At 36.6% G+C, this 20812-nt stretch overlaps 3 protein-coding genes across 5 annotated transcripts in view; all 3 read left to right on the top strand.

The window, feature by feature from the left end:
* LOC126584376 (uncharacterized) overlaps positions 1–20812 on the top strand; it is a 99622-nt gene that overhangs the window by 61623 nt on the left and 17187 nt on the right. The window lies entirely within an intron of this gene.
* On the top strand, positions 918–4886 carry LOC126587082 (disease resistance protein RPV1-like). 2 transcript variants are annotated; one of them, XM_050252057.1, is made up of 5 exons: positions 918–1106; positions 1205–1695; positions 1836–2940; positions 3087–3365; positions 3489–4886. In XM_050252057.1, exons 2-5 carry the CDS (start codon positions 1208–1210, stop codon positions 4644–4646), a joined length of 3030 nt encoding a protein of 1009 aa, XP_050108014.1. In that variant the 5' UTR covers positions 918–1106; positions 1205–1207; the 3' UTR covers positions 4647–4886. The 2 variants fall into 2 exon arrangements, with proteins under 2 accessions (XP_050108014.1, XP_050108013.1); XM_050252056.1 differs by having other exon boundaries at positions 918–1122.
* On the top strand, positions 13935–19213 carry LOC126587083 (protein NRT1/ PTR FAMILY 4.2-like). Of its 2 annotated transcripts, none has more exons than XM_050252058.1 (6): positions 13935–14178; positions 16218–16347; positions 16696–16913; positions 17261–17665; positions 17846–17967; positions 18226–19213. In XM_050252058.1, exons 2-6 carry the CDS (start codon positions 16227–16229, stop codon positions 18962–18964), a joined length of 1605 nt encoding a protein of 534 aa, XP_050108015.1. In that variant the 5' UTR covers positions 13935–14178; positions 16218–16226; the 3' UTR covers positions 18965–19213. The 2 variants fall into 2 exon arrangements, with proteins under 2 accessions (XP_050108015.1, XP_050108016.1); XM_050252059.1 differs by lacking the exon at positions 13935–14178 and adding an exon at positions 15881–16006.

The following is a 20812-nucleotide window of genomic DNA, read 5'->3' as shown; positions in this document are numbered from 1 at the left end:
CTTGGCATTTTAAATCACACAGTGTTGCCCAATATATTATTGTCTTAACATTTCATATACTTATGCACTAGATAAAAAAATGATATCTAGGTTAAAATTACATGGACTACTTTATCATCTATATATATAAAGTGAGAAGGAAAAAAAGGTGTGGCATTCAAAATGGCAAGAAATGCCCCTCCCTAATTAAGAATTTCAAAACAAAACAATTTAATTAATAAGGGTAAAATGGTAAACTACATCATTTTGAAGATTACAAACAAAGCACCCACTATGTGGGTAGTTACTTGATAAAATTAATACTAATATATTTGACAAAAAAAAATACTAATACATAAACAAAACAAATAAAAAGCCAATTAGCACACGCATAGGCGTGTGCTAAGGGGCTAGTGGTTTAAGAAAGCAAGCACAAAATCATAGTATCTACATGTTCCTCAAATTATCTAAAAAACTAAAACAAAACCCTCACTTCCCACTACATGTTTAAGAGACGTGACCCATACAAACCTCTTCACCATTCACCCCTGGTGCTATAAATCCAGAAAAAAAAATTAATAAATAAATAAAATGGCTACTAACCAAAGGATCCTTTGAACAAATTAAGAAATTCAAATAAAATTAAAAAAAAAACACACACACACACACACCCACACACACACAAAAGATCTGCTTGAATTGTCAAGGAAATCAAGATACTAATAAATATAAAGGTATGTTTGAACTGTTATTTAAATAAATAAATAAATAAGACAAAGCATTTCCAAACGTTGATTATGTCTGATGAGTTAATGCTACAAGCATAAAAAAATATGAAAAGATCTCTACAAGATACAAGTAAAAGGGACAACTACACCCTAATAACCAATCTAACCAATAACCCCAATTACTCACTCTTGACTTTCAATACATCTCCCACTTTATTTACACTTCTTAACTTAGAGTTGCATATAGTCGTCTTGACTAAGAGTCGCCAAACCTCATCCACGTAAATAGATTAGTCTCTGCAAACTGCTCAATCTTGTGTTTCGTCCTAAAAAGCGTGCTTTCTGCGACTTCTTTCTAACTATCTGATATATCTTTCTCATTCGATCCTGATTCCTGAGGTGCAACTTAATCCTGGTTAATATTTCATCTCTTAATCCTTTTTAGTATTTCATCTCTTATTCAAAACATGGATGTCTTTTGATGTGTGGTTCTGCAGGCAATGAATATGGCTTCTTCTTCTACCATCTTCCCTCAAGAAAAACATGATGTGTTTCTGAGTTTCAGAGGCGAAGATACCCGCAATACTTTTAGAAGCCATCTTTATGCTGCTTTGCGTAGGAAGAAAATCGAAACTTACATTGATTACAAACTAGAGAGTGGAGATAAAACTGCGCCTGCCCTTGCCGAGGCAATTGAGAAATCAAAGCTTTCCGTAATCATTTTCTCAAAAAATTATGCTTCTTCCACTTGGTGTCTCGAAGAACTTGTGCATATCTTGCGATGCAAGGAAAGATATGGGCAGTTTGTTATACCCATTTTTTACGACATCGATCCATCACATATAAGAAAGCAGCAGGGGACTTATGCAGATGCATTTGCTCGACTTCAAGAACGTTTCAAGGACAATATGGACAAGGTGCACAAGTGGAGGGATGCTTTGAGGGAAGCTGCAAAAATATCTGGGTTCGATAATTCAAACAAGGCCGGGTAATTAACCAACTCTTAAAGCTTTTATTAACTTCTACATACATACTACTTGGGACCATTTGATTCAAGTTAATATCAGTTCACCTATATATATGTTCTAAACAACTATCGGTTGTCCCCTTTGTAATGATATATGCCAGGTCGGAGGCTGATTTAGTTCAGAAAGTTGTCGATGATATTTTAGCCAAACTGAATCACGAAAAGTCAAGTGATTTGAAGGGATACGTTGGAATTGAAAGCCGCATCGAGGAAATTGAATCATTATTATCCATTGATTCACTAGATGTCTGCTGTGTAGGTATTTGGGGCATGGTTGGTATTGGCAAGACCACCCTTGCTGATGCTATATTTCATCGACTCTTTTCTAAATTCGAAGCTTGCTGTTTTCTTGCAAATGTTAGGGTGGAATCAGAGGAAAAAGATGGACTAATTCACTTGCGAAATAAACTTCTCCGTAAGTTACTAGATGATAAGAATCTAGATATTGACACTCCATCTATTGGATCAACCTTTGTTCGTGAGAGGCTCAGTCGTATGAAGGTCCTCATTGTTCTTGATGATGTGAATGACTCAAGCCAAATCGAACTTCTAGCCGGAGGCAGAGATCATGCTCCGTATGGCCCCGGAAGTAGAATCATTTTAACAACTAGAGACAGGAGCCTACTTAAGCAAATTGTAAAAGAAGATAAGATATACGGGGTTCATGCATTAAAACGTGATGAAGCTCTTCAGCTCTTTCATTTGAATGCCTTCAAATATAACGCTCGTATAACAGATTATACAGAATTGGTGGAAAAGGTGGTAGATTATGCCGGTGGAATTCCATTAACTCTTAAAATTTTGGGTTCTTCAATCCTTTGCTGCGAGACCAAAGAAGATTGTTTAGATGAAATAATCACAATGAAAGAATCTCTGAGGAAAAACATTCAGAAAGTGTTGAAGATAAGTTACGATGGATTAAAAAACGAGAAGGAGATATTTCTTGATATAGCATGTTTTTATAAAGTGGAGACTATGTATATTGTAAAAAGAATGTCCGATGCTTGTGGTTTTCGTGCAGCAGGAATTAGAGTTCTCAGTGATAAGTCCCTCGTATCAATTTCCGAAAGCATGCTTATAGAAATGCCTGTTCTGGTCCAAGAAATGGGCAGGGAAATCGTTCACGAAGAATGTATTGAAGAGCCTGGAAAACGAAGTAGGTTGTTCAGTGCAGATGATGTCTGTCACGTACTGAAAAATAATACGGTAAGAACTGTAATTGAACTTTAATAATTCACTTTCTTATACAAGAAATCGTGAACTTTTATGAAATGATAACATCTGGTTAAATTTGTTGTGTGCAAGTATATCAATATTGTATTCACATTTATACTTTTACTCTTGATTGTCAGGGAACTGGAGCCGTTCAATGCATATTCTTTAACATGTCTGAGATTGGACAGTTGAACCGTGCAGACTTCAAAAAGATGTTTAATCTAAGATTGCTCAATGTTGATAATTCTAGCTTTGGAAATTACTGGGAGTTAAACGTTTCTCTTCCCAATTCTCTTAGGTATCTTTCCTGCGTGGGATACCAACTGAAATCTTTGCCATCAGAATTTTCTCCAGAGAATCTTGTTGAGCTTCGAATACCCTACAGCAATGTCAAACAACTTTGGAATGAAGGCCAGGTATTTATATACATATTAGTATATGTGTGTGTGCTCGCACGTGTTTGTGTAGAATATGTGGTGTGGCAAAGTTAATCAGGCTAACTTGTTAATGCTTGCCATTTCTCTTTTAATTTGTTACAGAAGCTTGGAAAGTTAAAGGTGATGGATCTTAGTTACTCCATATATCTGACTGAAGTTCCAGATCTCTCTCAAAGTCTGAATATCGAACATATAAATCTTATGGGATGTACAAGTTTGGTTGAAATTCCTTTGTGTATTCGGCAACTGAACAAGCTTACTGTTCTTAACCTTGGATACTGCTCAAAGCTCAGAAATCTTCCGGAGATGCCAGGAAATATTGAATACTTAGATTTAAGTAGCACCGCGATAGAGGAATTGCCTTCATCAGTTTGGTTTAATGCAAACATTTCTACCTTGGATATTCAATGGTGTAAGGACCTTAAGAATCTTCCAAGCTGCGGTTGTAAGTTGAAATTACGTAATTTGTCTTTTTGGGGCTGCTCATCTCTTGGCAAGTTTTCAGAGCTTCCCCGGAACCTAACAGAGTTACAGTTGACTGAGACAGCAATAAAAGTATTGCCCTCATCAATCGAGCATCTCTCTCATCTCAAGAAAATTGAACTGGAAAGTTGCGAACGTCTTGCGAGTCTCCCAACAAGCATTTGCAAGTTAAATTCTCTTGAGAGACTTAACCTCACTGGTTGCTTAAAATTTCAATGCTTCCCACATATATTGGAGCCTATGGAGCACCTAAACTTTCTTAGCTTGTCAGAAACCGCTGTTAAAGAGCTACCCTCGTCGGTTGAAAATCTAATTGGGCTTCAGACATTACAGCTCTACCGGTGCAAAAAACTGAAGTCTGTCCCGAAAAGCATCTACAACTTAAACTCACTTCAAACTCTCACGTTTGGTGGTTGTTTAAAGCTTAGAAAGTTGCCTCAGTCCCGGGTAGGTTTGCGCTCTTTGGAAGAACTAAACCTCAGTTACAGTGGTATATTAGAAATCCCTGATCACCTTGTTTGCTTAACCTCGTTACGAGAGTTGGACCTAAGTGCAACCATGATCCGGAGCATACCTGCAAGCATCAACCAATCTTCTCACTTGTCTGTCCTTCGTTTAACCAAATGCAAGAAGCTACTGTCTATACCGGAGCTCCCAGCTGGGCTGCAAATTCTTGAAGCACAAGGCTGCTTGTCGCTGAATACAGCGTCCAAATCAAGGTCTGCGCTAATACAATTATGTCATGATGGATATGAATTTTCGCTACGCCATCTTTAGCAACTAAATTTTTCTAATTGCCTAGGAGGTTGTTGTGAGTTCGGATCAAGTAGAAGTAAAGGCCAGTTTGAGATTGATTGCATTTTTATAAAACTGCTTTGATGTGCTTTAAGAATAATGAACTGTAAAATAAGCAGAATCACCTTTGTTTTGAAGGCCTAGCAATTTAAGCAAGTTCCTTTTTTTCAAACGCGGTCTTTTTCTTTCCCCATGACTCGCTTGTTTAGAGTGTTTGATAACTGTATTAGGTAACAATGATGGTGGTAATGGCGGTGGTGAGGGTTCTTGTAGTTGTGGTGTTGGTTATAGTGGTGGTGACAATGTGGTGATAGCGGTTGTAACTCCACTTTTTATTAAAGTATATGTTAAAAGTACCCTACAAGTTATTTTTTTAAAAGTTGTTTGGAGGTCATTGCTTTTAAAATAAACAGGTATTTTAGTTTTATTAAATACTTTTTGTTTGACCTATGGTATATTACTGCTCACTTGAGTGGATAAATGCGCTGGGTGCTGGCGGAAAGTCTTTAGGAGTGGAATTGCTCTTAAGGGGTAAGCCCCAAAATTATTATATTAATTTAAGGGAGAATAAATTTCAAACTTGGAATGTATGGATAGAAACCCAACACCCAATTTTTTCCAACCCTTAACTCTTATTTTTCCAACTTTCAACCGAACACAAACAAAATATAAGAAAATTAGATCTTCTACATGGCATACGTCAATCTATATATCCCACCTCTTGAGTGTAACTATATCGTGTTATATAAGAAAAATGTTATATAATGGGTCATTTTGGTTCCGATCCCTAATCAACTTAATTGTTAGACTGAAACATTATTTGTTTAAATACTTTGATCAAGGTCCTTAGCCTAATTTAAAAGATTTAACTCATGTATTTATGCATTTAATGTCCCACAAATTATGAAATTTAAACAAATTCAAATAATATTTTTAAATATAATAAATACTTAAAAATTAATTTTAGAGTAATATTGTTCTTCACAAAAATTATAGCAAAAAAAAAAAAAATGTACCCACATTGACACACCCTAACCCGAATCGAGGTGTGCTGGTCGTTACGTAAGGGTGACGTAACCATGTGTACAATGTGGAAGCAATAAAGATAAAAGAAATACGAATAAATTAAGACCAAGCTACCAGCAATACTAGCTAGGAGAAAGTGCTAGTGCGAGATTAATTGTGAAATACACAATTAGAGCATAAATAGTCTAAGTGTAGTCAGACATGATAAGTATTAATTATACAACACCTAAAGGTGATCCTACATTTATGATGTTTTGTCAGAACCATCGTCGAAATTCTAGTGAGCCACCAAAGCACTTCTACCTAAAACCTGGAGGGGCGCAAAACAGAAAGTGTGAGTGGGCAAAAACAAAGTTTTTCAAAATCATTTCATTTCTAAAAAATTCTAACTTCTCGCCGTAAAACCTGTATAATTTCCCAGAAAATAATAATAATAATAAGCTGTATCAGAAATCATACTCAAGATGAAAATCCATAGAAGTATACCATGCTAAAGTATCTCAATGCAATGCCACAAGTAGTTCAGACAAAATATATCAATGTCAGATATCGTATCAACTGAATCCCTCTAACTCAATCTGTACGGCTGAGTCTATAGCTCATAACCAATCTCAATCATATCATATCAAATCCTGCACACGAGTCGGAACCACTTAAAGTGGTTTGTACGACAAGACTAGGTGTAAAATAAATATGCTCTAATGCTACGATCACGTGAAGACTGTGCGAATAATTGCGGGTCACCTATGAGTCGGAACCACCTATAATGGTCTGTACGACAAGCTTATGCACCTAACTTGGGTCCAAGGTGAACATATGGTGCGGGAGGTGAACATCACATGAAGGTCTGTGCCCTAACTCTAGGCGGGAGCACTAACACCGGGGTGCAGGTTTATAAGCTCTCAATGCATCACATCATACATCGCATAATTGAAGCAATCTCATACCTTTAATTTATGAACTTACCTGACACTTACCTGTGCGTCCGCAGCACCAATCATAAGTATATGCAACTACTAATGCATAATAAAATAGACAGATACTTTGCATGGCATTTCAAAACGTAATTTCATTTAAACACATTTTCTGGGAAAAATACCAAGTATATAAGTATATACTGAAAACCAAAAACCCACTCACTAGTATGTCGAAGGGTCGTAACCCCCGAGCCTCGATTGATGGCGCTCATCCTTAGAATAGGTCTCACCTATATGCGAAATAACTGAATAAACATTATTTAAAGCACATATTAAAAAACTAGGAAATAACCTCTCATACAATGCTCAAATGGGGTGTTTGAATATACCAACGTGATCTACTCAACACCATGAACATCCCTATATTTTTAGAAAAATTTTCCGAGCACCCACGCGCCCTCACACGCTGGCCAAGGCACGGCCAGACGCTTGACCCATGCGCAGGCACGTGCCTGGCACACCAAACAGATTCCCTAACGGCGTTAGAATATTCCGTAAAAAATCAAAATATGCCGTTATGTTTACCTGATGGTGTCAGAATATTCCTTCAATTTTGATGAGATATTCTCCTCCTCCTTCCTTAGGTCGCTGGAGCCCAGCGCCGATGCCGCTGCTATCGCCGGAAACTGGAAAAATAATCAAACCTTCATATCTTCTTTGATTCTCAACCAAAATTCACAAAATTTATACCGAATTGAAGCTTACAACTAGTAGAACAAAACCTTACCAATTTAAAGCCTTAAAATCCACGGAATCTTGCCGGAAAAACCTCGATAATCCGGCCAAAATTTGAAACTCGCGAATTGGGACTTCCTGACGTCCAAAGCACTCTAACTTTCTTCCCCGAGCTTCGTGAAGGTGTTTTAAGGCTTACAATAACCTTAAAACTCCTAGAAAACTTCACAATCACGAGTGCATGAACAATACTCCAAATCGGGGTTCTTAGGTTCTCGGGTTTTCGAGGGTTTCACACACCAAAAATGGTATAGAACAACTCTTGAACTTACTAGGAGTTTAAAGGTGCCAACTACAACCTCGATCCGTGATTGGAAGTGAAGGTTTGAAGGTTTGAAGGTTGTCCGTACGTTGTACGGAAAATGGATAAAATCCGAGAGATGGAGGAAAGAGAGAGAGAGAGAGTCAACGAGAGGGTGATAGTGAGGGTGTGTTTATGTGTGGTCCAGGTTTGGCCAACCAAACCAAAAACAACTAAAACCTTAAGTTCTAATTGGGTCCAAGTACTTAGGAAAGAAAATAATTGGTCCATAACACAACTTAAACCACACAACACCACAAACGTTTAAGGGTAAATTAGACATTTCACATCATCAGAGAATATCTTTTGGGACAGGCTGTCACAACCTACCCTCTTAAGAAAATTTCGTCCCCGAAATTCGCATAACAATTAGAAACCACTAATAATCATTAAACACCTTGGGTACATATCTTTCATACGCTCATCCGTCTCCTAGGTGGCTTCCTCCACCGAGTGATTTCTCCACAAAACCTTCACTAGGCGTACCGTCTTATTTCTCAAAACTTTATCTTTCCAATCCAAAATAGTCATTGGCTCCTCATCATAAGTTAAATCCAGATTAATTTCCAAAGGTTGAAGAGGTATCACATGAGAAGGATCTGAGATGTAATGACGAAGCATAGAGACATGAAAAACATCGTGTACTTTTGATAACTTTGGAGGTAACTCAAGCATGTAAGTAACCTCAATGACTCACTTGGTGATCATATATAGTCCAAGTATCTAGGACTCAGCTTGCCTATCTTTCTAAACCGTATTACACCTCTCCATGGTGATAGCTTAAGAAATACCCAATCACCTACATTATACACCCTGTCAATGGTATGTTTATCTGCTAAGCTCTTCTGTCGATCCTAGGCCGCTTTCAGGTTAGACTTAATCACCTGAACATTTTGTGTAGTCCCATCCATAATCTCAGGGCCCACCAAAACTCTTTACCAACCTCCGACCAACATAAGGGTGTACAACAAGATTTACCATAAAGTGCCTCAAATGGTGACATACCAATACTAGAATGAAAGCTGTTGTTGTAAGCAAATTCCATCAAATCCAACCGCTTATGCCAAGCGTCACCAAACTGCAACACTGAAGATCTCAACATATCTTCAAACGTTTGAATAGTCCTCTCTGATTGACCATCTGTATGAGGATGATATGATGGACTATAAAGTAATCTCGAACCAAGAGCTTCCTGGAATGCTATCCAGAACTTAGAAGTGAATCTAGGATCCCGATCCAAGATAATACTAACTGGAATCCCATGGTACTTCACAATCTTCGATATAAATAATTCAGCTAATCGGCTTAAAGGATATTTCTCCCTCACAGGAATAAAATATGCTAACTTAGTAAGCCGATCAACTCTCACCTAAATGCCATCATAACCATTCTGTGTACGAGGAAGCTTGTACACAAAATCCATAGTAATATTTTCCCATTTCCACTGTGAAACAGGAAGTGGCTGCATGAATCCAAAATGCTTCTTTCTTTCTGCTTTGACTTGCTGACAAATGACACACCTACTCACATATTTAGCAATTTCTCGTTTCATACCTGGCCAATAATAAAATGGTTGAATGGTATGATAAATTTTTGTACCTCCTGTATGCATTGCATATATGTGCTTCATCAAGAATTGCTTTATTTAATTCCATATTATTCGGCACATACATTATACTCTCCTGCATAAGCATGCCATCCGTTTCTCGAATTCTGAAGTCTTTCTTCTTTCCCTGATTCCTTGCTTGAATTATTTCCTGGGTTTCTTCATCATTCCTCTGGGCTTCAAGTACACTATCAATTAAAATTGGCCTGACTTGAAAATTAGCAAGGCTTCCTCTCGATCTTCCACTCCTAACTTCACTCCAGTGGACCTCAAATCCACAAGAAGAGGAACGTGACAAGCGTACAAAGCATTAAGTCTAACTAGAGTTTTCCTACTAAGTGCATCAGCCACTACATTCGCACGACCAGGGTGATACTCAATCGTGCAATCATAATCACTAAGTAACTCAATCCACATTCGTTGCCGAATATTAAGATCTCTCTAAGTAAAAAGATATCGAAGACTCTTATGATCTGTGAAGATCTTACATTTCTCACCATAGAGATAGTGTCTCCAAATCTTCAAAGCAAAAATAATAGCCGCTAACTCCAGATCATTAGTAGGATAATTCATCTCATGAGGCTTCAATTGTCGTGAAGCACATGAGGCTTCAATTGTCGTGAAGCATAAGAAATCACCCTACCATGCTGCATCAACACACAACCCAGACCATTTAAGGAAGCATCACTATAGACCTAAAAATTACCACTATCATCTAGGAGTGCCAAAATAGGTGCATGAGTGAGATAATATTTCAATTGTTGAAAACTTTGCTCACAATTATCATCCCACTCAAACTTAACTTCTTTTCTAGTCAACCTCGTTAATGGCAAAACAATGACTGAAAAATCCTTAACAAACCATCTATAATAGCCTGTTAAGCCAAGAAAACTCCGTACCTCGATGACAGTACGAGGTTGCTCCCAATTTTCAACAGCTGTCACTTTCTGAGAATCCACTTGAATACCTTGAGCAGAAATGACACGTCCCAAAAATGCCACTTGATTCAACCAAAATTGGCATTTACTAAACTTAGCATACAACTAATGTTCCCTTAATTTCTTCAATACCAAAGTAAGATGTCGAACATGTTCTGCTTTAGACTTAAGAGTATACCAAAATGTCATCAATAAAAACAATGACAAACTTGTCTATATATGGCTAGAATACTCGATTATTCAAATCCATGAAAGCTGCTGGTGCATTCGTTAATCTGAATGGCATCACAAGAAATTCATAATGACCATATCAAGTCCTGAAAGCAGTCTTAGGGACATCCTCACTGCTGATCTTCAACTGGTAATAACCAGACCTCAAATCAATCTTAAAAAACATACAGGCACCTCGAAGCTGATCAAATAAATCATCTATACGCGGCAATGGATAACGGTTTTTAATTGTTACCCAATTTAATTGCCTATAATCAATACATAGCCTCAAAGTCCCGTCTTTCTTCCTTACAAACAAAACTGGAGCTCCCCAAGGTGAAGTACTAGGCTGTATAAAACCCTTATCGATCAGTTCCCTCAATTCAGCATAAGCCATTTTATATGGAGTCAGAGATATAGGATCCGTACCTGGAAGCAAATCAACAGTGAACTCCACATTTCGGTCTGGCGGTAATCCAGGTAAATCATCAGGGAATACATCAGGAAAATGCTTGACTACTCGAACATCCTCCATAGTACTAGAAACAACATCATGCAGCACTACATGAGCTAAATATCTCTGGCAACCTTTCGATAACAACCTTTTTGCTCTTACAACAGAAATAACACCTTGCCTCACCCCACTACTTTCACCCACAAAAGTAACTTCAGGTAATCCAGGATGATGGAAAGTAATTGTTTTCCTGTAGCAATCTATATTGGCCCGATTATAATGCAACCAATCTGTGCCTAAAATCACATCAAAATCAACAATATTTAATAGGATAAGATTAGCTGGCATAACCACATTCTCTACCATCACTGGACATCCTGGATATACACAATCAACATAACATCTCTCCCCTCTAGGCATAGCAAACTCTAAATCATACCCTAGAGGTATAGGATGAGGTTGTGTCACTTGAGCAAATGTATGAGAAATGACGGAATGCGGAGCACCCCAATCAATTAAAATTATAGCAAAGTGACCAAGAATGTTTAACGTACCCATGATCAAGTCCGGATGATTCTGAGCATCTTGCAAAGATATATTATTAATACGTCCCGGGGTTTGTAGTCGTCCCCCACGACTTCTATTAGCTTGATTACCTCGTCCCTGACTTGGTTGACCAGATTGCCTTGAAGATCTTGCACTGCTGGAAGTAATCTCTACTTGCTAGGGCTGTCCTCCCTGATACCACTAAGATCCACCAGCTGGAATAGGAGGATACGGTGTATACCCTCCAGGATACTGAGAATACCCACTCTGATAATAAGGATCCTGCGAATACTGATATGATCTTGGAGTATAAGGAGCGGCATCACCCTGATATTGGTAAACACCACCTCGACCCATCTGACCATAACTACCAGACCCTGGAACTTGCTGGATCGGCACTGGTGGTGGCATAGAAGGCTGTTGGGGCCTCTGCAGACTCTAGGGACAATTTATAGCTCTATGTCCTATCTGCCCACAAGTAAAACATCCACTGCTACCTCTCATACACTTCCCAAAATGCCTATTATTACATCAGCGACACAAATGAGCACCTCCTCGTCCAGCATCTCCCTGCCTCTGGAATCTAGGACCTCCTGAAAAACTACCACCTCTCCTCTGACCAGTGGCACTAAAACCTCCGCTAGAAGAACTGGAACTAGTTCCACTTCTCTTAAAGCTCTGAGTCTTGCGAGGTCATTGAGAAGACTGACCTTTACCTTTATCATTTCTCATTTGATTCCCATCATTTTCTTCTTCTTTTTCACTTTCACTGGGCATATTTTTTTAGTCCTCAATCCTCAACAAAATCTCATAAAACTTCTGGTAAGTAGCATAGGGAGTCGAGGTTGCTATAGAACGCCATTTCTTTTTAGTACCCAACCTGAAACGACGGAGCATCTTAACCGGATTAGCAGTAACATCCGGATAATAGCGAGACAAGTCAGTGAATCTCCTATAATACTCATTTGTCGTCATCTTCTCCTGCTTTCCTGCTTTAATTGAGTAAACTCTTGTTTTTTGCGATCAATGTACTTAGGGGGAATAAACCTTTTCTGAAACAACTGTTTAAACACTTCCCAGTAAGCTGCTTCCTCTTATGACAATTGATAAGACTCCTGTCTCCACCAGGATGCTGGCTCCAGACCCAAAAACCAGGTAGTCGTCTCGACCCACCTATCAGGATGAAGATTCCCTGACTCTGCATTACACGGAAAGTCTTCTCAAGATGATTGATCCATTTCTCCGCTCCTTCATGTCCTTCATGTCCTTCATTCCCCATAAAATGATTTAGCTTCAGATTATACACAGTCTCAAGAGGTGTCCTTTGGGGAAGACAGAGTGAAGACTGAATGGCATTAGCTATACCTTCCCTTAATTGAGCTATATTAGGGAAACTAGGCTCAACAGAAGGACGTGAATCCCTACGAGGCGGCATAGTTCTGACAGAAGACATCAAAATAATTAGAAATTTCACAAGATATGCAGGACTGCAAACGTAATGCTCTGATGCCAAACTAACACATCCCAACCCGAATCGAGGCGTGATGGCCGTGTGTCACACATAATTATTAACATATTTTAAAAAATAACTATTGATATATTTAGAACATAAAATAAATACATATAATTAGCATGGGTACATTTAGCAAAATTAAAAATAGGTACAAATAAATTAAAAAGTATGGGTACAAATACAAATAAGAGTTTAAAAAATATGGGCACAAAATGAATTAATATATGGGTACAAATTGAAACTAAAAAGAAAATTGCTACAAATTAAAAAGAAATTTGCAAATTAAAAATGGGTACAAACTAAAAAGAAAAATATATGATAAAAATTTTAGCCATGAATATAAATATAACAAATGTAACGTTTCTAACACTATATGAATATATTTAGAAATAAAAAATATTTTATTATTGAAATAATTAATGACATTTATTAAAATCTAAGGACCTTGATCAAAAATTAAAAAGGAATAAGATTTTAATTAATGAAGTAGAAAAAATAAGGATGGGAACCTAATATTTCCTTATATAATATTTTCAAGCTTCAACATTAAGATTGAGTCAATCAACATATTCTGTTTTTAAGGATAGGTCAATGAAAATTAAATTAAAACGAATGATATTGCCCTATTATGAATATAAATTTTTTTTCCCCTAAGAATATAAAATTATTCATAAATTTATAAACTTTAATTACCATGAAATAATGGTGCTCAATATCAATGGGGGTACTTCCTAAAGCTCAGTGACTGGTATATATAGCAAATTCAGTGAGTGGAAAAGTTTGTAAAAGAATGGCTAGGAGGAAATGATGTGATGTGAATCATAGACGTTTTGGTATTGTCCAGAAATAAGGAAAGTTATTTCTCTACTAAAAGGAAAGAAACTCTTACCGCCCGTTCGACATGTACTGCTTTTCCACGCGGTTTTTGTTTTGCAGAAACGAAAAAACGCTTAGGATCTTATGAGTTCAAAAACTCAGCTGCCAAAAAGATCATAGAATTACCCACCTTCTTCCTCACCTCCACAAATAATCCTCCCGTCTACCCAACCAATCTACTCTCTGTGCTAGGTCTTTAAAGAAAAACTACGACGGTACGAGGGAGAGTTTTACTCTGATAGGTTTTCCATTTGCGTCTCCTTCAAGCTTGTTCAGACGTTGATGATGAGCATCCACTAGAATTTCTCGATCCAGCATTCTGGCTTGTTGTAGTTGAGTAATTTTTCTACTATTTTCTTTTATCACCATGCATGGCTTCTACTGCTTCTTACATGGACTATTAATCAAATTAAGAATTTTAATTTGAGCTCATCAAATTTACAATTATATACGTAAATTTCACATACCATGAACTATTAATCATCAGTTTTGTTTTTGGCGCTAGACTGTTAATCACTTTTACATGGCTTATTCCTAATATCCTGTTTGAAAATCGATTTACATATATATATATATATATAGATAGATAGATAGATGTACAAGATGGTGATGAAATTCTACTGCAAACTCCTTAATTGAATTGAAAAGAATAATGTGTCACATATTACTTCTGAACATATTTATTGTTGTGTATCCTTTTATTTTTATTTCAGTGCCAAACATGTACTTGGTACTAGAGAACTGTTCAAGAATTATACCGCCAAATGTATTCTCATCATATCTTAAAACCAAAAAATCGTTATATTGTATTTAGGACAATGTTAGAGAAATTAAATTTTGTAAACTAAATGACATGAAAGTTTATAATTAGATTATGACTTAAGTGTTGATTAACGTGCTTAGTTCTATTGACAACACATCGTTTAGTTTGTAAATTTAGTCTCCCTAGCATTACTTTTTGTACTTATCTTTAAAAAAAGTTTCAAAAAACAAAAATAATTTACGCATTTGTTTTCTCTCTATGCATACTATTGTTTACATATTTTATTACAAGAGGTATTCTACACTAATTTACACTAAGGGAGAGCGTAGAGTTTAAACCTGGGACGCAATGATTGAAGAGGAAGACCCTAGCCACCAAGACAATCTACCACTTGCTACTACTATGTATTTTTATTTTTTTGGATGCTCTTTTGATTTATTCAATTCAGAAGCTTGGAAAAAAAAACCCATAGGTGCATGTGTACACGAGATAAAAAAAGATGTACTAGTTTTGTAAAAACGTTAGAAGACTAGTAGTATTGTCTCAAGGAGTTGGATTGTCTGCCCTCCCATCTCATGCCCTTCTCACCCCTCCTATTTTTTGTGGTCACAGTTAAGTCACGTTAACATTTTATATTGATTTTTTTATAGAAATAATAAGACAAAAAACAATAAGAATATAAAATGTTGACGTGGTTTAACCGTGACCATAGAAATAAAAAGGGATGAGAAGGGCATGGGATAGGGAGGGCAGGCAATCCATCTCCTTGTCTCAAATAAGATAATAAGACTTGTATCAGAGTTGATTCAAAGTCAATGTAAGTCAATGGTTTGCATTTATGTAAGAAAAGCTTACAAGAAAAAGGATTCATTGTACATGAGTTCAAACGATCAACTCTTTGTACATGATTATTCCAACTCTGTAGCATTACACTAAATCAAATCATTTTGAAAAATTATAGTCTTATATAAAAATGAAAAAACACATTCTTTTGAATTTCTCCATTAAAATTGCCCCAAAAAGTAAGTATTATGTGTCAAATGTAACAAAAAGTACCCCAAAAACTCATCAATCTTCATTGCAAATGGCCTAGTTCTTTACTAATTAAACTTTTGAAATTCAAGGTGCCATGCAAACCAATGGGCAGGCATTGAATGCAGGATTCTCAGGAATCCGGTTCACTCTAACCGCCTTTGACAAAGCTTTAATTAATTTCCATGCAATGTGACATTATTCATGCAGGATTTGGACACAAGTGTCTGCATAGCCTTTAGCCTCATCCCCACAGATGCAAATCAATTTAATTTTTCCCCAAACCTCTGTACAGCCTTATAAGTTCTTCTTCTCATCTATCTGTCCCCCAATTTCTTGTTTTGGTATAATTTTTCCTAATACTGGTAAGTTCATGAATCCAGAATATTTCCTGTAATTTATGGTACAGATCATGGTGGCCTAACACAACCCAAATTATATGCAACTCAACTCTTCTCTTCTGTAGAAAAGTTTTTTTCTTTTCTTATTAATTTATATATTTTCTGGCTGCTTCATGATTTTCTTCTTCAACTGCAAAATCTTCACTTACAATTGTATATTTGTTAAAACCTATAGGCCTCAAAGATGAGTATAGAAAGAGATGTCATTCAGAAAGAAAGTGATGATGACCGATATTTTGACTGGAAAGGAAGAGAGGCAGATCCTCGAAAGCACGGTGGAACCAGAGCTGCTGCCTTTGCATGTGGTATGTTGCAATTGCAGGGATATTTATTCTTTTATTCGAGCGTGTTTTAATTTTAACTGGAAATAAAATATTGTGAGAGGATTCGAACTTGGGTGTACAGAGGTAGCATCAATCATAGTTTAATTATCATAAGATGAGGTTCAAGATGGGGATCTAGAAAAAACCCTTAATAACTTGTAGTGATTTGGTATCTTTTTTGCATTTAATTACACTCATTATTTTTTTAAACAAAAAATTGGATCCAAGAAGGATACCAACAAAACCTTAGGATCTAGCAAAAGTTTGATATGGGAAAATGTTGTATGATACTGGAATAATTTTGGGAATGAATTTTTTTTGTGTGTGCAGTTGTGGAGGTGTTGACAAACATGGTGTTTTTAGCCAATGCCAGTAACTTTGTGAGATACTTCTTGTTGTCAATGCATTACCCACATGCTACAGCAGCAAATATGGTGACGAATTTTATTGGAACCTCCTTTTTGCTCTCCATCCTGGGAGGATTTATCGGTGACTCACTCTTCACAAGATTCACAACCTTAATCATCTCCTCTATCATAGAGTTGCTGGTATGATTTGTTCCCCCCTTTTTGGGAAAATTTTAGCATAACCCTGAATTAGAAACTTTTCATTTTTCAATCTGCACTTTTGGATTTTAATTTAGTTATGAGCCCGTAATTTTCTGAATTGTATAGTAATTTGTCCCTGTTGTCAAATCTATCAAAAATAATTTTAAATTTAGATTTACTTTCATCTATTTGATGGGGTAAACTAATAGAAAATGTGATGCACGAAAAATTGACACGTTTTAAAAGTTTTAAAGGAGACTCATAACCAAATTGAAAGTGATTGAGAGCCTATATATTTTCTTATAAGTATGTGACAGGAAATGGAACAAAAAATTTGTATCATGTAGGGATTAATTTTGCTGAGAATCCAAGCTCAGCACGCAAAATTTCGACCAGCATCGGGTGCTACGCCTTCTCGGTCTCAAGCAGCCATTCTATACACTGGCCTTTATGTCGTTGCTACCGGTGTAGGTGGAATCAATGCGTCCTTACCTGCACACGGTGCTGATCAGCTTGATCACTGCAATCAGAGACTCATCTCTACCTACTTCAATTGGTTTTTCTTTTCCCTGTGCCTTGGGGGCCTCCTAAGCTGTACTGTTATGGTTTGGGTGGAAGAGAACAATGGCTGGAATTCGAGCTTTACTATTACAATTATAGCCTTGAGTTTGGCACTTTCAGTTTTCGTCAGTGGGAGCCCATTTTATCGACATAAACGTCCTGGAGGAAGCGCATTGACAAGAATCTTTAAGGTAAAAGTAAATTTAGAAAAGATGCAGTGTTTTATTAGCATTCCAAAATAATCATCGTGCACTACTTTTTAAGACTGCAAAGTGGCTATATATAGCGTGCGCTAGTAACAACTCTCAAAAAATACTATCGAATAGAATGTTGTATTTGGAATTTATTAAATTTTTTTTGTGGTGTCAAAGGTTCTTGCTTCTGCAGTTCGAAACTGGAAGGCCTCACCCGAAGAGAGAGTATTGGAGAACCAGTATGCAGTATCTGCAATCAATTCGAACGGAGTTAATGTGCGATCCCATAACAAGTATAAGTAAGTTCTTCTTTTCCTCTCTTCCAGTTCTTTCTTAATTAGGTGATTAGTGCATATGCATGGTAACATAGGACATTTATGATTCTTTCAATTTAGAGTGGGATTAATTTATAGTGCACACTTGTGGGGCATGCTAAACAAGTTCTGGCCTACCATATGAGATCACTCAAATTTTGAGTGGGAAGAATAGAGCAATTTAAACTCTGTATACAATTCTTTGCATGTAGTTTTGGTCTAACAAACACTATATTTTATCAGGTTCTTAGACAAAGCATTAATTGATAGCACAATCAGTGCAGCTCAAGTTAAGGAAACAAAAACTTTTATAGGCCTTCTACCCATCTTTGCAAGCACAATCATGATGAATTGCTGCCTAGCCCAACTTCAGACATACTCAGTGGTACAAGGGAGCACAATGAACCGAAAACTACACAATTTCGAAATCCCAGTTCAGTCATTAACCGTACTCCCCCTCTCCGTTATGCTTGCTTCTATTCCCTTATACGAACGATTCCGAAGAATCTTAGGAGACAAAAACTCAGCAAAAAGTCACATCTTCCAACCACTTTGGAGGATTGGAGTAGGGCTAGCACTAGCATCTGTATCAATGGCTGTAGCCACCATAGTCGAATCTCAGAGACGCAAGGTGGCTCATAAAAATGTTACATTGTCTTTCTTCTGGCTTGGCTGGCAATACCTCTTCCTTGGAGTCTCAGACATGCTCACTCTTGGAGGAATGCTCGAGTTCTTTTACTCGGAAGCGCCTGATAGCATGAGAAGCATGTCCACTTCATTGTCATGGTGCTCAACATCAATGGGTTACTTTTTGAGCTCAGTTTTGGTGTCCATAGCAAATTCATTGAGTGGAAGAATTGGTAAAGAGTGGCTTGGAGGAGCTGATGTGAATCATTCACGTTTGGATCTGTTTTACACACTTCTCTGCATTCTCAACACTCTCAATGTTCTTAATTACATATACTGGGCTAGGAAATATTAGAAGAACGCCGCTCTTCCTTACCTACAGCTGCAAATCATATACTGGCACATATGCATAAGTAACTTATTGCAAGCATTTACAACAGAAAAAGCTTCTTGTACGTGTCAAACTATGACACTCTGCAGTGAAGAATAAGTATTTACTATTTAGATATAAGTAGGAAAATATATATTTTTGTTGTAGTATGTTGTTGTAACAAATTTCAATTAACCGATAATACTGTAATAATCCATCACATTATGAACTTTATTAATACTGTATGAGGCCACAGTTCAATGGGCCTCCACCACTCTCTTCATGATGAAACTTTTATTTCTGGGTCACGATGTTTCAGTTTGGTATACCGCAGGCTTGTGTCGAAATATGTTTAGGGGTGATTGTATCAATATAAGTCGTAATCAAAGTGGCTGTTGGGTATGTTGAAGAGAAATGAAGGTGATATGGTTGCTAGTTAAGTGTTAAACACCATAATCACGGCAAATGTGTCAGACCTTTATATGCTGTCTTCTTGCTCTATCTGTTTTCCTCATGAACTTTGATCCTGTTTTAGTTGTCAACCCTCTAGGATCATGGCATTAATTCGTATGTTGTATTGTTTGCTAGAGTGATTCATATTATATTGCATTGCAAGGGCTTTGCAAGTCCAAATTTTTTGAATAATGCACATAATCATTTTGTCTAGTAACACTCAGTCTACTTAAAAAGTTACGAGTTTAAATCTCACGTCAGATTATCAAATTACATACTCAAATATTAATCTTCCTACTACATGACTTAAACTTATATATCCAATATAAAATGTCAGATTATCTCATCCAATGTTGGATTCCAAATGATCAGAAAGGAAATGGATCATACATCTCTTCAATTATACTACAAAGATCTTCAAGACTTTGAAAGCTCTCTTTTCCAAGATGCATTAACATCAAATACAAGAATTCTAGTCAAAGCTTTCAATTGTCAACTAGACCTATTCACTGAATCTTCTGATTTACAAGACATTTTTCCTACTTTTCTGAACTGAAGAAATTATATAATCTTTTAGCTTTTGCATCATCACGCAAACTATTTGAATCGACATAGTGGGAGCATTTAACGGCTAAACATTTCATAATCTAATCTGTTTTGACTTGTCCTTCCCTTAAAGAATTAAAAGAGAAGTTTCTTGGCCTGCCGTGTGAGGGTTAATAATATCGTTTGGACTAACGTACAATTTCTCTACATTAAATTTTTTATAAACAATTTGAAGAGAGGAAGATAGTTTTTGAATGAAACAAAAAGAAGACATAAAATCGGAACAAAAACAATTGAAAATGCAAAAAGTTCTAAAAACATTGGGAGAATATTAAAAAGGTTAGGAGATTCCTAAAAACTCACCTGTAGTTCGACCAGTAGGTTTCACAGTCAGGTAAACTTATACCATTACGCTCAACAGAAGAATCTTAAGAGTACTTTAGGAATACATGTATCAAATTTGGCTAAGAAATTTGAGGCGTCATATTTTCTAATAACCTTATCGAACTGTGATATTTGGAAAGGAAAACTAATGAAAAAAACTTGAAAACTTTGAGTTTTAACGATAAGGACAAAATAAAGGGTAAAGTAAATAATACCATAATTGACTTTTTAGTGTAAAAATATGGTTTTTCGTTAAAGTGAACAGTACCGGAAACTTTTTGTTAAAATTCCCTATTTGGAATGGGGTAAGGTATTAGTCAATTCAACACCAATAGATTGGAATAATATAGAAAGTATTCCAAATATAACACTCGTTTGAGATAAATGATTCCTCTCACTTGCAAAAACAATTGAAAGAAGAAAAAGAAAACATGGAAGCATTGCACATGA

The sequence above is a fragment of the Malus sylvestris genome, chromosome 10, assembly GCF_916048215.2.
Source record: "Malus sylvestris chromosome 10, drMalSylv7.2, whole genome shotgun sequence".
Taxonomy (NCBI): Eukaryota; Viridiplantae; Streptophyta; class Magnoliopsida; order Rosales; family Rosaceae; genus Malus; species Malus sylvestris.
Note: the sequence above shows the minus strand (reverse complement) of the source record. Positions and strands in the feature narration are given on the sequence as shown.

Bases quoted from the DNA above. Each gene is read 5' to 3' on its own strand.
- LOC126587082 (XM_050252057.1), top strand. From the start codon at position 1,208: ATGAATATGGCTTCTTCTTCTACCATCTTCCCTCAAGAAAAACATGAT. The intron at 2,941-3,086 runs GTAAGAACTGTA...CTTGATTGTCAG, and splicing joins ACGTACTGAAAAATAATACG to GGAACTGGAGCCGTTCAATG. The intron at 3,366-3,488 runs GTATTTATATAC...AATTTGTTACAG, and splicing joins AACTTTGGAATGAAGGCCAG to AAGCTTGGAAAGTTAAAGGT.
- LOC126587083 (XM_050252058.1), top strand. From the start codon at position 16,227: ATGAGTATAGAAAGAGATGTCATTCAGAAAGAAAGTGATGATGACCGA. The intron at 16,348-16,695 runs GTATGTTGCAAT...TTGTGTGTGCAG, and splicing joins AGCTGCTGCCTTTGCATGTG to TTGTGGAGGTGTTGACAAAC. The intron at 17,666-17,845 runs GTAAAAGTAAAT...GTGGTGTCAAAG, and splicing joins CATTGACAAGAATCTTTAAG to GTTCTTGCTTCTGCAGTTCG.